The sequence below is a fragment of the Panulirus ornatus genome, chromosome 2, assembly GCF_036320965.1.
Source record: "Panulirus ornatus isolate Po-2019 chromosome 2, ASM3632096v1, whole genome shotgun sequence".
Classification (NCBI taxonomy): Eukaryota; Metazoa; Arthropoda; class Malacostraca; order Decapoda; family Palinuridae; genus Panulirus; species Panulirus ornatus.
Window position 1 is genome coordinate 30,277,450 of NC_092225.1, and position 17,175 is coordinate 30,294,624.

The 17,175-nt window shown below is 48.1% G+C and overlaps 2 protein-coding genes across 3 annotated transcripts in view; one reads left to right on the top strand and one right to left on the bottom strand.

Annotated features, from left to right (window-relative positions):
• Positions 1-11,090, bottom strand: part of LOC139755582 (uncharacterized) — a 56,974-nt gene extending 45,884 nt beyond the window's left edge. Inside the window, exon 1 of the mRNA XM_071674084.1 lies at positions 11,061-11,090. Coding sequence (XP_071530185.1) covers positions 11,061-11,075 — 15 coding nt within the window. The 5' untranslated portion in view covers positions 11,076-11,090. The remainder of the gene's footprint in view (positions 1-11,060) is intronic.
• The window catches only part of LOC139755583 (beta-1,3-galactosyltransferase 1-like), a 46,231-nt gene extending 29,269 nt beyond the window's left edge, over positions 1-16,962 (top strand). Inside the window, exons 2-7 of one of the 2 annotated variants that reach the window (XM_071674098.1) lie at positions 7,080-7,428; positions 7,859-8,014; positions 8,420-8,636; positions 11,115-11,207; positions 13,415-13,599; positions 14,392-16,962. In XM_071674098.1, coding sequence (XP_071530199.1) covers positions 7,080-7,428; positions 7,859-8,014; positions 8,420-8,636; positions 11,115-11,207; positions 13,415-13,599; positions 14,392-14,487 — 1,096 coding nt within the window. In that variant the 3' untranslated portion in view covers positions 14,488-16,962. The remainder of the gene's footprint in view (positions 1-7,079; positions 7,429-7,858; positions 8,015-8,419; positions 8,637-11,114; positions 11,208-13,414; positions 13,600-14,391) is intronic. The other variant, XM_071674108.1, reaches the window with a different exon arrangement.
• Positions 16,963-17,175: the final 213 nt, after the last annotated feature.

The window sequence follows — 17,175 nt, forward strand, 5'->3', positions numbered from 1 at the left end:
ACACCACCCTAACACCTAACCTGACCTTTGACCTTACCCTGAAGGGTCGAGTGAATGACGAGCACATTATACCCGGGGATCGTACTGTCGTAATCAACATCGCATCGTCGTGTTCAAGGTTCGTACCGTCGTGTTCAAGGGTCGTACCGCCGTGTTCAAGGGTCATACCGTCGTGTTCAAGGGTCGTACCGTCGTGTTCAAGGGTCATACCGTCGTGTTCAAGGGTCGTACCGCCGTGTTCAAGGTTCGTACCGTCGTGTTCAAGGGTCGTACCGTCGTGTTCAAGGGCCATACCGTCGTGTTCAAGGGTCGTACCGTCGTGTTCAAGGGTCGTACCGTCGTGTTCAAGGGTCGTACCGCCGTGTTCAAGGGCCATACCGTCGTGTTCAAGGGTCGTACCGCCGTGTTCAAGGGTCGTACCGTCGTGTTCAAGGGTCGTACCGTCGTGTTCAAGGTTCGTACCGTCGTGTTCAAGGATCGTACCGTCGTGTTCAAGGATCGTACCGTCGTGTTCAAGGGGTCACTAATACCTGAACACTTGTTGCTACTCTCAGTACTTATAACTTCTGAAGTAACTTCTCCCTCGGGGAGTCTAGTTACAGGAGTACTTTCCCAGACGTGTGTGGCGCCTGTAGTGTGGACAGGAGGCTACTCGGTTTCACCAACATGTAGAGTGATAAGACAACATGGTGTGGTGAGGGGCGTTACGGTGAACGTTGTTCGTAAGAAAAGATAAAGTCATATTCCCTTACATGGTCAGTCACCCATCGTAAGCCATGGTGACGTCAGGAATCAAAGCGCAGACGCAGGAGGTACTGGACACGGGATCTGTCAGGGGTGGAGTCCTGCCTCTCTCTCTCTCTCTCTCTCTCTCTCTCTCTCTCTCTCTCTCTGACGTTAGGGCCGTCTGCTCCCTCATCTGAGGCACTGGCCTGGTGCCAGCCAGTTGGGGTGGCATGTGTTGTTCCTCTGAGTCAAACGCTCGTGTCAGATTAATGCATCTGTATCTTCTCAACTGATCTCTCTCCCCCATCGTCGCTCCTAACTACTCCAGCACGTCTCTTCGATCTATTGAGTCTGAAATGATAGTCAGTTGTCTATTGGACCTCTAAGAACCCGGAGCACAACCTTGTGAAAAGCAGAGCATCTTATTCTGATATAAAAGGAACTGGGGATCGAAGGAGTGTTGCTGAAGTGAGGCTTATCGTGAACACCAGTAAGGCACCAGTGGAGCCACACAGTGATCTGTGTTGAAGTGTGTGTACACACACACACACACACTCCCTCATGGGCTGTTCCTCACGGACCTCCTCTCTTAGCTTCTTAATTAAACGCATCGCCAGCCACAACCCAGAAACTGTCATGAGTTAATACCTATATATACATATATATATGTATACATATGACGTAAACTGCGCCATTATCTAACAGGAAACCTTGATTTGTTCGTTTGACATTAAACAAGTAAGAAAAATGTCCGGTAAAAATGATAATGACTAAATATCAATCTGTGTTATTATGGTGCGCCATCAAGCAATCTTGGCTATCAACCTCCATCCTAGGTTGTCTGTCTCGGCCCACGACCCACACTCGACACCATGGGGCACCGCCCCTTTCTCGTCCCTACCCACCACAACCACTGTGGCTAACGCTACCCCGTACCTACCGTGGCTGGAAGATAAACACAGATCTGATCTAACTCCGGAAGACTGCGTGAGGAGGAAGGGGGCGGGTGTGTGTGTGTGTGTGTGTGTGTGTGTGTGTGTGTGTGTGTGTGTGTGTGTGTGTACCAGGAATTATGAGAGGGAAAAAAAAGCAAGTCAGTGATGAAAGTCGGTCATAATACTTGAGGCTGGAAGAAAAAAAGATGCATGAAAGAGAGAGAGAGAGAGAGAGAGAGAGAGAGAGAGAGAGAGAGAGAGAGAGAGAGAGAGAGAGAGAGAGAGGAATGTGGCTCTTTCACAGCAGGACTCTTACGCCACGTTTCACTGGCCACAGAATACGGTAACTTCACTACTTAGCTCCGTGTACCCACTCACACAGGCCCATGTCGGCCACGCCCGCCCCAACGGGGCAGGTGTTCACGTACACACAAACATGAACTTTTCTCCTCCATATGAATACGAACAGAGCAGAGCACATCTTTACACACCTGTCACCTACACCTGCAGATATCAATGGGCCTGGTCAACTATATGGCTCACATCCGCGAGGCCTGTATCTACACACACGTGGCTTATACACATGAGTAATATAAACCTACATACACCTGGACTACATCTATACACACACACACACACTTGTTAACACAACTGTCCTGCCGATCGTAACTTCTACGTCAGCTCCGCGTCGACAGTCGCACATGTGTTCAGCTGCGCGTCTCTTCACACAGTGTGTGTCAGGAGGTGTGGTGTGCCTGACGCTGCACCATGGCGCTCACCTGGTACCGGTACCGTCATGATCCCAGCTGGTGACGGTACACGAGGCACCGACGGTACAACAACTCTCCCCTCCCGTACCTGACGGCGTACCATCGTAATGACGCCGTCTGGGAGATGAACGTCCCCCCCCCCCCCCCCCGGAGGCGACCCCCGTTATGTCTGAGCACCCCAGCGCTACCCACAGCCCTGCCCCAGGATAACTCCCGCCCTAACAATATCCCAGCCAGCATCCCAGACCCCCACCCCACACACACACACACACACACACACAAAAGTTGCCTTGTTCATGCACAACCCCAGAGGCAGCAGCGTCCTCCCTACACTAACACTGTCATCCTCCTCCTAGTCTCTCAGACTTCTCCCTGGCCTCCTTGCGTCCTCACCGGCCTCCTTGCGTCCTCCCTGGCCTTGCGTCCTCCCTGGCCTCCTCGCGTCCTCACCGGCCTCCTTGCGTCCTCCCTGGCTTCCTTGCGTCCTCCCTGGCCTCCTTGCGTCCTCCCTGGCCTCCTCGCGTCCTCACCGGCCTCCTTGCGTCCTCCATGGCCTTCTTGCGTCCTCACGAACCCTCAATGCCATGCTCGCGTTCCTCACTGGTTCCACCACGCTCCTTACTGACGTCCCTCACACGTGAACTCACCCTAACTGGTGTTCACTGCTACCTCTCTCGTGGCCATTGCGACACGTCACGGGCCTTGCTCCTTAAACGGCAACACAGACTGATCACCGGAGTGTCAGCACGGCTGACAGCCTGGGTCACTCCCTCCTGACACGGGCGCCAGACCGGAGGATGGACGCATTTAACATCTGATTACTTTCATCGACTTAAATGGTTAGGTGAAGAGCTGTCCAAGTGAAGGACGATTGGTGAGTGCTGGTTAGCATGACGACAGGCCGGGGGGAGGGGGAGGACAGGATTGGCTGAGGGAAGGCAGGACTGGTTGGCGGAGGGTTGGAATGGCTGAAGGAGGGTAGGACGGGCTGAGGGAGGGTAGCGAGAGTCTGGGGATGGGGTCACAAAAAGTAAACGTTGCATACTAAAACGTGTATGGGATCAGGTGGTTCCATAGCGACGACCTATGGGGTTCATTCGAGGGCAAAAACTGTACAAAAACTGGCGTTCCATACCGACGTTGCAGAGGTCGGGTGCGGGGGTGGGCGGGGGGTAGGAGGCCCGATGTAAACACTGGCCACACCAGCTGCAGGATCATAACACTGACATTTGCGGCGGACACCCCGGGGAACACCGCTCCTCTCTCACACACTGGCCCTGATCTAGTTTTTCACACTGACATAATTCAGTCTTCCCAGATTAGGGTATCATCTGTGTCTATGATGCTAGGTACACTTAACGGTACAGCTTGAGGCTGCAAAGGTACACTTACACCGGTACAGCGAGAGGCTGGATGGTACATTTACCGGTAGAGGGAGGTGTTGCAAGGTACATTTACCGGTAGAGCGAGAAGAAACCATTATGATAAGGTGTAAAGATGGTCCAGCCTCAGCCATGATGTAACAAGGCAAACGTGATGCTGGAGACGGCAGGAGGCACACCCTGCTGTACGACAGGGAAATTGCGACACACCGACGCGTGAGAACGACGTTACGACCCTTGAGCATGACAGTTCGACCCTTAAACATGACAGGACGACCCTTGAACACGGCGGCACGACCCTTGAACACAACGGCACGACCCTTGGGTATAATGTCGTGACAATTAGACCACCATACTCCAGGGTCGTAGCGTATGAACGTAATGCCACAGTAACAACATCAGCTACGACTCGCGAACCATCCGGCTGCTGGAATCAGATCATAAACCGCGTTTTGTTCATTATACAAAATATACGTCAGTGTCCTCTGTCTATTTACTACAGTGTGTTCCTTCATAGCTACCTTCCCCGACTGACGCAGCAAAGAGTTAAAATCATAACGTCATTCCACACAACACACCAAGCGTCGCCAGTGCGTTGGCGGCAATACGAAGGAGCACTGAGCAGGCGGGCACAACACACAAACAATGCCACCGTTCTCAAGACTCTAAAGACAGCGTCAGCCGTCAGTACGTCGTGAGTTGCGAGTAAGTGATGCCAGGCATCACCTTACACCCCTGCCTGTCACGATGACTGCGTTTGACTGTCCACCTCATGATCACCAACCTCGACTCACACGCACAAATAGCTGTTACAACTACAACAACAACACTACTAGCCTCTGTAACACAAACTAGTTCCTCCAACATCGCCGCAAATGTGCAGATCCACCACAGTGCCACCGTCATTTCCTACAACCACAACACAGCCCACAGTTCTCGCTTCTGTATCGACACAACCCGTCCCACAACCACAAGACCATCCCCAGACCCCGCATCTCCGCTCCCCACAACCACAACCTCAGCAGTCCCCACAGCATCACCATCGTTGGCACCCATCAACAACAACTCGACAGAGTGGTAAGCGTGATTCTCCCCCCCCCCCCCCCAGGGGTGTGAGTGTGGGTAATTATAGTGCGGCTCTAATGCTGGTTTATCTTACTTTCTCCAAGTGGTCTGGCCCTGGAGGGTCTGGCCCTGGCCCTGACGCAACCAACTTTAGCCATACAACTGCCCGACACACCCAGGAGGGCCAAGTATGTCTTCATCACCCAAGCTGATCACCAGCGTCATCATCACTATCTCTCCTGCACCACCGTCGTCACTATGATCGTGACAAGCAGAGGTGTGGCCAGGACGAGGCTTAATACGACTGAATTCTAACAGCAACAGAGGGGTCTTAACGAGGCTGTTCGCGAGGCTGTGCTTGGGGGGGGGGGTGGGGGTCATGTGAGGGAGACTGTACGTACCCTCTCGTAAAAAATAAATAGTTCTCCCTTGACGAGCATGGATCTAACTGAGGGCCATTCATCTGTCGGGGAGAGTCAGCACGCAATCCCCCTGACTGAAGGTAAATCTGTGGGTAAAGCTGTCAATCGTGAGAACCCTCTCTACCACTCACTGATCCCAATACGAACACTGTAATGGCATCGCTCGCTGTGGTGCGTGTGATCCTTGACATCAAACGGACTGCAAGAGAGAGAGAGAGAAAAGAAGTAAAAACCAGCCATTCCTCCATCATTCTCACGGTGCCACCAGTTGCGGTGTGTCCATGATGACCAGTCCCGTGGGTTTCGACCACAACCGATAAGGCAACACTTGCGCAACCCCCTTCCTCACCTCCGAACACAATCAGCCGGTAATTATCACTCGTGGGAGGCTCGTGTCGTCTTGCCTGGCCAAGTCATCGGCATGACAGTGACGTGATGTTCTGGAAATTCGACTGCAATCATCTCAAACACAAAGAGATGTTAAGATCCATGATTCTCTCTCAACATCGCTGACGCATTGATTACTGTTTGCTCCTGAGTGGCACTCGAAGACTTCAGTGCCACGTTCGCACTGATGGTGACCCATGTTCTTATAGTGCAGTGTGAGGCGTCATCATGAAACACTACACCGGGAACATTAATCAGGAAGTTCCCAGGGGTACAGCAGGACAAGAGTAGTAACAGAAACGGCAAATACGATCAGGACGTATTTCTTCCACGAATAAGGTGCAAACACTACGTCTTGCAGCGTCTTCTGCAGTGGTATTTAAATCAGCAAATTCTGGAATGCCTTTCAACAGACGGCAACGTAATCAAAATGTGAGCAACTCGAACATGGCGAAAGTTTCTGACGGTAATGATATGCGAAAGAGTGTTGGGTCTCCCCAGCTACACCTTCAAATGCGGAGTTCACTTACAACCTAAACTGACACGGACGAAAAAAGAAACTCAGTGTTAAAATAACTCAAGTTTAAGACCGGCTCAGCTGGCTCCTGGATAATTACGTCTGGGTAACTAGATCTTGGACGATTAAGATAAGATAGCCTTGTTCTCCATAAGCAAGTTTACAGAAACTGGTCCTTGTTAATCAAGATTAACTTAACTAGTCCTTTATAGACTAGTTAACTGGAACCTTGAGAACAAGCGATAGTTAAGCGGATCCCAAATAATCAAGATTAGTTAACCAAGTCTTCGATAAGTGAAGTACGTTAACAAGGTCCAGGATAATCAAGATCTGGTAAACTGGTCTTGGTCAGGTCCTGGGTAACCCAATCCACTTTACCAGGTCCAGGATAACCAAGACAAGTTCACCATGTCCTGGGTAACCCAGACCAGTTCACCAGGTCCTGGGCAACCCAGACCAGTTCACCAGGTCCTGGGTAACCCAGACCAGTACGCCAGGTCCTGGGTAACCCAGACCAGTTCACCAGGGTAGGCGAGGTCCCCGTAACAGTGCTCCTCCCGACAGTGACCTTCGCCACCAGCTCAGTCCGTTTTCTCAGCCGTTGTGACCATTCTTTGTGATGGTCGATATATCAGGGGTGAATATGTGACCACAAGCCTGGCAACCACGTCACTCAGAGCCGTTGTTTTGCGTCGAACCCGTTGCCAACCCAACGGGAATAATGTCCCTATTATTTATATCTTTTACGACGCATTTGCTATAACAATGAATATCCTATTGCTTCTTTCTCCCAGAACTTGTTTACAGTTTACATGTAAACTGTAAACAGCTGGTGGTTATTCAATGGCTGACTCTCTCGTCTGTTGTGCCCTCAGCAGCGGCGTCGGCGGCGGCTGCAGCAGGTGGCGAGGCGTGGTGAGGATGCCCCGCAAGCCACGACTCCCCACGCTTGCCGTCTACCTCTTCCTGCTGAGCCTAGTGCTCCTGCTGTACGTGTCGGCCAGGGGCTCCGAGCAGGAGGAGCGGGAGGCGGCGGGCGGTGTCCAGCCTGGCAGCCCTGGGGCCGGGCAGAATGGCGATGAGGAGGTGGTGGTGGAGTCTCCCGCCGACACCCACAACAACAGACGAAGCAAGAGGAGGGGAGGAACCAAGGACCTGCCCGCCAACCCACACGACTTCCACATGATCATCAACAACGCCAACGTCTGCAGTAGCGAGAAGCAGGTGAGTCGTGGTGGTGCCTATCATTGTGTCAGCCTCTTACACACTGCCCACCACACACGTCAGTTCCTCACACCCAAGGCATCTTACCCAGCACACCGTCTGGCCTTCAGCCATGCTAGTGTGATCACTGACGTATAAACAATTGAATGTCATATGACTTCCACACTCAAACACACGTGGCATTACAGATTATACCAGTTGCTGCTAATGCCATAAAAAGTTTATAATTATGGAAAAAACGAGCAAACAGAATGTCTGAGAATCTATGATTTTTCTAAGATTTAGCCTCGTATGAAAATAGTGGGAAACAGAGTACTATTCAAGCAAACGGTATGACAACGTTCTATATCTATATCTATATATATATATATATATATATATATATATATATATATATATCATAGGAATGGGTGTTGTTCTTCTGCTGTAGGTGTGGCTGCTGGTGTTGGTGAGTTCGGCCGTGGACAACTTCCACCGGAGGCGGGCCATCAGGGACACTTGGGGAGGTACCACGCCCCTGGCTGCCTCCCACGCCAAGCTGGTCTTCCTCCTGGGCAACCCTCACGACAGACGAATCCAGACCCAGGTAAGCCGGCGACCTTATTATAAGCTATCCCTACGTCACACTCAATGTCCCGAGATGTGGACAGATAAGGTTAAAGAATGTTCTCTGAGGATATATCCTCTTCACCCCAGGGTAGTGCAGCCTAAGACCGACCCAGCGTTGCGCGTGTCTGGATTATGATGTTGTCCAACAAAGTGGACGGGCCGCACTAAATGATAACGTGGTGTGGTCCACAGGCGAACATCACATCTCATTTAGGGATGTGACTATGTAGGACGAGAGAGAGAGAGAGAGAGAGAGAGAGAGAGAGAGAGAGAGAGAGAGAGAGAGAGAGAGAGAGAGAGAGAGACTGTGTGTCTGTGTGTGTGTCCTACCTGGAATATCAAGTGGAGGGGAGTCCTGAAGCCTGTGTGTCCCCCTCGGCAGGTGGTGGAGGAGTCCAGAACGTACGGTGACATCCTGGAGGAGGACTTCGTGGACTCCTACATGAATCTAACCCTCAAGTCCGTCATGGGCCTCAAGTGGGCCTCCAGCTACTGCCAGCAGGCCCAGTACATCATGAAGACCGACGACGACATGTTCATCAACATCCCCTCACTCCTCACCTACCTGCAGGAGGCCGCCAGGTCCCGCTGGATGACAGGTAAGGTCAGCCGTCAGCTCCCGCTGGATGACAGGTGAGGTCAGCTGTACTCACAGGAGGCCCATAGGTCTTGCTGGATGACAGGTAAGGTCAGCCGTAACTAAAGAAGGTCGCCAGGTCCCGATAAACGACAAGCAAGGTCAGCCGTGCCCACAGGGAGGCCGTCAGGTCCCGCTGGATGACAGGTGAGGTCAGCTGTACTCACGGGAGGCCCATAGGTCCTGCTGGATGACAGGTAAGGTCAGCCGTAACCACAGAAGGTCACCAGGTCCCGATAAACGACAGGTAAGGTCAGCCGTACCTACAGGAAAGCCGTCAGGTCTCGCTGAATGACGGGTGAGGTAAGCCGTCCCCACAGGAGGCCGCCGGGTCCCTCTACATAGCAAGTAGTACAAAAGCCATGTCTCATGAGACAGCCGACTACACACTCCTACCCTGTCTCATCGTCTATGTAAGACCGCCTCATGACACCCACTTGGGCTCAGTTGCTTGAGAAGTACTTCCTCCATAGGTCCACAGAAACCCTGCGTCACCCATATGAGGGAAGGATAAGCAACTGAGCTGCAATGGGTATCTCTGTGGCAGGAGAAAGTGAAAGGCTGGCAGTATTGCTATGTGACCGGAATGTCGTGATTTACACCTGTACTGCCTCCATCATCTAGACGAAGCACTACGGTAAAGTCATCTTCACCAAATGTAATTTCCGATGGTAATTACCCCAAGATCGTCTATACTTGACTACAGGCGAAGAACAGCAAAGCCGCTTCAGTCAGCCTCACCTACGAGCAGCCCAGCGGTGGGTCGTGCGCCACAGTCAAACTTTCTTTTTTGTTAAACTTGAAACTGTTCAATATAAACAGTCTGGCATTTGTGTAAATGTCAAGGAATTATACATAACATACTGGTGACTGGCTTCGTTTTTGCCTATCAACCAGTTTGAACGACATAAGAAGTTGATTTTAACCATTGTAAAACATTCTGATAGAAGTAGAAAAATACAAGTAATAAGGTAATAATTTTTGGTGGATTAATTGGAGGTTCGGGAGCCTCCCCCGCCTCCCCCCACCATCCTAATCTAATGAGCTTCGTCAGTTGTAAACAACAACGTTCCACATATTTCACAACGTTACTCTCTGGATTTTATTGGCAGCCGCGAGAACCCGTCAGTGTTTATCCACCGTTCCCCCACATACACACCAAGACCTGGCACTAGACCCGAGAGCCTTTTATTTGAGACTGATGTGTCAAAGGTGAAGTCGGAATGTGCAAAAGCAAATGTTTACTTTGGAAAGATGAACGAGATAAACTGTATTTCATATCAAAGCAGGACTGCCCTGGTCCCACCCCTGCACCTTTTCAATTGGATATGTCTGGGAGGGAAAGACCATATAAACTGCACGACCATGTTTCACTTCCGTATTTATAAAACGACACACCATCGTATAACATTTTCTTGCATCAGTTTCCTGACTTCCGTCACTGATTATTTTTTTCACATCCACCCACAATCACACACGCAAATAGAACCTTACATGTTCAGAAGGCATTCTTCAGACTGGCGTGTCCATACTGGGATAAATGCTGCGAAGGCCATGGCGAAATTGTGAGATACGTCGAGAACACAAGCCCAGGTAGGAGGAATGTAAACAAACAAATGAGATGTTTTTACGATGATCAAAATTAATACGATAAATTTAGACTTCAGTACTTAAGAATATTAACATATGTAACAATTCTGTTTTACATAAACCAGTATTTATTCTGACTTATAATATATTTTAAGTGAAAATTTACATTTACGAGTATAGATTTTAATTTGACTACGATCAAGAAGCCTTCGCTATTGCACGGTGGGCCGCGATATTGATACAAATTCATGTAAGAAAACGTCGTCAGAAAACTGCCAGAAAAAGTGACTGTGACGATATAATGTAAGATTCAATGAATAATAAAACGATTAACGACGCTCTCGTGCACAGACAGGGGTTTGGTCACCGTTGTCGTACATGAACGGTAATATTGTTATACTCACATACACCTGCAGAAGACACAAGGGTCATTCAAGGTGCATTTCTTCTTGAATGTTCACCATAATAACCAAGGCTACAGCAGAGAGGAACAACTCCGTAATAAACATGAAACCCGATATAAAGCTTTCCTCTATCTTTCTCCTGCGCAGCAACACAGCAACACACTTGCCCTAGTTTGTTGGTATAGTTTGACTGTGAGCACGACATTCTGATGTGAACGTAAGGTAAGAAAAACTTTCTGAAAACAAGATTATATATTGATTAAGATTTCACCTAAAAACTGTTAGGATATCTGTTCTTTCATACTACATATACACTAATGGATTCAGATCTCTAGTAAATACATTTAATAACCATTTCTATGTAATTCCAAGCCTAATAATAACAAGTGTACCATTATGATGTTCATCAAAGATTAACGAGAGTACATTGTTGTTGTTGTTGCCAGGCTGCATCAAGCAGAAGAAGTCCTTCCGTCCTGTGAATGTGGCGCCAGGCATGCCCATGCCTCCAGCACACCCTCCCTTCCTGGCCGGGGCAGGTACGTCACCCACTAACACTCTCCAGGTCCCTCCTCTCTCGGCCATTCAGGCCAACCTCTCCTGTGTGTGTGTGTGTGTGTGTGTGTTAAACTACATCATTCGCTGCTGACTGTTAGCAAATCATTTCCTCTAGAAGCGAGTCTACTGAAACCTGATTCGAACCCCCCTCATGAATCGTCCTTGGTTCAGTCAATGTGACGTGATACGCTGCTTAACGCCCCCTGCTCGGGCCAGGACGAACCCCACTGCTTCATCACAATCGAGCAACCGGATACTTTGAACCGTCCCGATACAAACAGCTATCGAGGAGCTGAAATGGTTGTTGCGAGAGGGCGATGAATCGGCTTCATTACGCTGGTCGCAACGCGAGTGAAGCAAATAACAGTTGATCAACGAATCACTTGGGTCACCAACACGCGGTGGCTCGAGCAGGTGAAGGGTCGAGCGAGCTGCGGACGTAGATGACAAGTGAACGAGAGTAGAGCCATGACTGGAGTATCATGGCCTACTGTACACAATGGGGAAAAAAAAACTTTCCGATCTCGATGAATTTCGAAATGATCGATACGACAATGTTGTCTCGCCGAGAAAATAAATACATAGTAAAGAGGCCATCAGAATATTTCATCTTTCTTACAAACTTATCATCATTATCAGACGAGGTTTTGGAAAGGCATACGTAACATGCAATACAGTAAGGCAAATGCCCAGTAACCATTCATCTACGCTACATCAACTTTACAAAAGCTAATCACGGGAGAGTATGAAGTGGTCAGCTAGGTTTGTGTTTTCCTGCACCCGAGGTATTAACTAAACGTACATTGTCGCTGCTGGGCGTGACCCACAGGTGGATAACATGATGAAGAGCAGGTCAGGCGACACAAGACCGTCCTCCTCCCACCACTGACAGTGATGTTAAGGAAACCAGTTCACACCTGAACCTCAGTCGAAGAGAAAGTGGAAACCCGATGCCTTCCACCTCTGGGCTGCAGACATTACTTTTCCTGGCGTTTCAGATATGTGACGCCACCCGAGTTATCCTCCCGTATGATCACAACAGACCCAACCCTTGCATGACGGTCGCCTGCCAGTGGCATATTGGCTCCACGTGAACTCCGGTGACGAAGCAGAACTTTACTCCACGATTGAGTCCTCAGCGTCAACTAATGCAACAGGTGACTTACTGAAAATCTTGCCGACGTCCTGACCTCCGTTGCTTCCCCTGGTGCAGGTCGACGTGGACACGCCCTACACACTATACTGCCCCTGGAGGCTTCCCTACCACACCCACGTCCACCACACACACTTCCGTCCAATCCCAAATGATACCAATGAATGAGGTTGCTCGAGCAGTCCCGAAGCGCTCGGACCTAAAGCTTCGAACCAGCCCGTTCGAACCCGTACCGAAGAAGCATCTCTCGTGACGCGGAGATCAGTGTGAGGCAGTTGAATACGCAGGGAAGCGACTCAGGTGGGCAGAAGGGAAGGAACCATGGCATGAGTGAGTCTTGACCAGCGGAGATACAAGATACGGGAGCTTCGTGAGGAAGTTATGAGACGAATGACGAAGCAGATGAGAAGAAATGGGTTTGACAGACTCATGCTGATAATCTACACCCCTACCATCCCTCTAACGTCATATATGAAATTTAGACGATGCTAAATTTTACAGTCTCGACCTAAACGGGGTCTCAGGGCTAGATATATTTTTTTATTTCACTCACAGTAATGGATGGAAACGTATGGGCAAACATTTTACTTCACCTGAGGTGGAGTACTTTCTCTCGCAGAGGAGTGCTCACCTATGCAATGATTTACCAGTTAAGAGTAGTTAAAAGCAACACCAGAGACACGTTTAAGAAGAGACTTGACAAATACTTCGCTTAAAGTTCATGACTGATGATATTTGTGCCTTTTTAGTTACGTATAAAGTTTACAGTAAATCGTCCAAAGGTCATCTATTTCCTTTCTTAATCTTACTACATTACTCTCTGTTTCTGATCTCCTCTACAAGCACAAGCAACCGCGTGAGGAGCCAGTGGTCTGTTGCTTTTTGCTTTCCACTGTATTCCCTCTTATCTTGGTACTTTGCCGTGTTGGTAGTTACTTAAAATCACCACAATTACCACCACCCACCACCATCGTTAGCGTGGCTGGTGGGAAGCCTCTTGTGGTCCTAGTAACCTCTGACCCTTGTGACCCCCAGGGTACGTGATGTCAGGTGACATCGTGGAGGAGCTGTACAAAGCGTCTCTCAACACGCGCATCATCCCCGTCGAGGACGTGTACGTCACAGCCCACCTGGCCAAGGCCATTGGCGTCCACCCACCTGTGCATGACGACCGCTTCACCTGCGGCGAGATGGTCAATGACGACTGTGACCTCGTTCAGGTGAGTCTTGTCGTGTCACGTGGGGTTAAAGTTGGGGTAACTGACTCTCGCTGTGGCATCAGCAGTGACCACGTAACTCACTACCATGACCTAACTAAAGACGTGGCACCAGCGGTGGCCACGTAACTCATTACCATCACCTCACTGGCAGGTAGTTCCCTACCAGCCTCACTACCATCCCTCACCCCTCCTCCTGCACCCTCACCAAGAATAACCAGACTATCGTCCTATACCCTCATGTGTATTTCTTGTCAAGTTGACCACAGAGAACTTTTCCAGGTAGAGGTTCCCCCCCTCCTTCCAGACACAACTATACCCCTCGTTCAAGGCGAAAGTATTCCCCTAGTTCTACAGTTACTTCACATCCCTCTTACAAGCCTCAAATCTCCACAAACAGCTGTAGCTGATGTAAGCCCTCATTTTCGCAATAATTAACCTCAGTTCCTTTTAAGCAATTAACCTCAACCCCGAAGTACTTATCTTTAATTCCTACGGCAGTTAACCTGAACCCTGCGTCTGATTAACCATAATCTTATGGCAGTTAACCTCAATCCTCCAGTAACAGGAGTGAACGTTTTAGCCCCTGCAATGTTTGCAACGTTACTCCCATCCTAGCCCTCTGGTTTACTCTCCTGTCTCTATCCTCATACACTAGGAATGCAATATACCTTATCCTCCAGCAGATAACATCGTCACAGACCATCAGGTCCTCTGTTACCCGACTTTCTCCAAGTGTCCCACTTAATCAAAATGAAACCCCAGCAGTAATGCAACATGACACATTTCTTGCAGATCTTCACGGGCCACAAGATCACTCCGGAGAGAATGTACCACATCTGGGACAAGATAAACCCCAACGGCATCACCAGTCCCTGCTTCGATTTCTGACCCGACCATAAACATACTTGAAATACCTTTCCAATTTTTCCTCCCAGTACCTATTTCATGTGTACTGAGGTATCATGCATAACGAAACCCTCTACTGGGTACCAGCCTCAAGAGGAAACAGAATTCAGTTATCTGAGTTACCAAATGTTGGTGAAAATGACAGAACTTGACCGATGATGGTCCTTGGGCCGAAAGACAAGTGAAGTGAAAGTTTTGTTCACCCAAGTACAGACTGACTGCAACTGCAAACCTCACAAGGCAACTGAAAGACTGCTTCTCTTGGACGAAAATAAACCAAGTGAAGTAAATCACACTCAGAATATTTGAAGCTTTTTGTGAATCACATGGATATCTATGTTACAGCCTGTGAGGAAGACAGTCACTGTGATTGTGGTGACTTATGGAATGTAAATCATTTAATAAGGGTATATTTGGTGTACACTTGTTACTGTTAGAGTCAACCTGTTGTTTTGTGAACACAGTACAAGCTGGGGGGAGTCCTACCAACCAAAGTACGGAGGCGCTTCTCATGGTAAAATGGGTTAATTTCTTTAACATGTTTGAAAAAATCGGTTGATGATGAGTTAAACCCACCACTTGAGCGTGTGGAGTGGAATACAGTGTTTATATAAGCACGAAAAGATGAGTCAATTTGAAAACTGGATATGTGGGATACAAACAGGCGAAAATAATACTTTAAAATATTGTATGAGAGGGAGGAATGTAACCTGTGTGGCGAGACAGTGGGGCTGACGCATAGTACTTACATGACAGACAGATAAAAGGAAATGCGAATAGCAACAGATCACTGAGTCCTTTGTAGGCTGTATGTGGTAGCGGAGGAAATCAGACACACCAGAGATTGCGTCGTAAGAACAGAAAAACAAATATAATCTAAAAACAATTTATCTTACTTCATCGCAAGAGAATAGATAATTATAGGTAGATGAATATTGATAGTTAAAATCCCACTTGGTATAATTCACCAACTGTGACTTGTAGCGTGAACCAAAGAAGACATCTGTCAACATCAGGCGAGGCTGGTGTGAACCCGGTAAACATGTAATTTCTACAGACGTGATACTTCCCGACGAAGGCCAGCCACAGGGCGTCTGCCCCCACGACCGTTAGTCCAGGCTCAGCCCGACACGAACTGAAACTTCAATGATTATCCATAATAAAGCAGCCAAACTCTAGTCAGATATCATTCCCATATTTAATCACTAAATTCATCATTGTTCTGACTAATTATTATGTACAGATAATCTTAAAGTTACAGATATTTTATTCTTCACATTCCTCTTAGTACGTAATGTATCCACACACGCTTTGAATACTGCCACTGTGTTTACAGAGGCTGTCTGCGCATAGGACCTAATTTTTCTTCATCTATGACCAATTCATTTCGCTCAAGATGAATTGCTGTTTTTCTCTATGACAGTCAACTGCTGTATACGTTCTGGTACGTTAACATTACATCGTCGCAAATGTAATTCATCTAAAGTAACTTGGCAGTACTTAGTTCCTATACAAGCAAGATACGCATATTAAACTTTCCTTCATTTATAAGTGAAGCAAAAATTCATTGAGACCATATTGTCAAAGCTTCTCACAGATAATCCACTTTCTTGCTAAGAATCTGCATAGAATTAATGACAAATAACTTGCACGAAATTGGGATCCAACTTAACCTAACTAGTTATACCTAAACTTACCTTCGCTGGCTGAGGTTAATCTACTTGGTCGAGTATATCAACATATCCACATGTTGATATCAATCTCAGTACATTCAAAGTATGTTGGTTGAAATGGAGATGTACAAAAAGCACTGACTATTGAACGACGTTGTATATAATTTCTATTGATGTATGAAAGCTTTATAACAAGCCTAGAGAGTACGATGGTACGATCCTTGAGTACGACGGTGGCCAAGGATCGTAACGTCGGGTTTTGCTGCCTCATATAAAACACAAATCACATCAATGTTGATCATATCATGCTATACCTACAGTGACTCAAAACAGCCAAACCTGCTAGGCTACGATCTGGCAGGTTTGCTTCGTTGGAAACGGCGATTCCCTAAAATAACCAATAAATATTCATTTCTGGCAATTTCTTGGTACAACACACGCACGAGTATCTTGCAACACAGATTCGTTCTACAGAAAACAGAAATATAAACAGAAATAATCTATTTCAACAAAAAGTTAGTCATAACCTGGTGCAGTATCGTGCCCTGCTGAAGTCTCATGTTCTGGCGCAGGTGCCGTGTCCTGGTGCAGTGAATATGTGGCAGTAAATAGTAAAGTGGCAGCATTTACCCAAACTCTCCCTTAATGTGTGTAAGGCCAGTGAGTTAGGGCTGCATGCATGGCTTTGTATATGTGACTGTGTGCGTGCGTATACATTGCTCACCGTTTTTCCTACATATATTTTATGTATGTTTTTAATATGAAATATAAATTACGTTTTCCCTCCAATCTCTCTTTACTCCTTGATTTCCTGACATGTGTTAAGAATACTGGTAAGTTTTACCTGAGTAATGTGGTGGCCATCACTGGTGGCGTCATGAGTTGATGCCTGGCCCAGATGGTGTTTGTTGTCTCTGGCATGACGTCCCAGGTGCTTCCTCGCTCAGTCAGGCGCCATACTGGTCATACACCACTCCACCAGCACACACTTTACTGA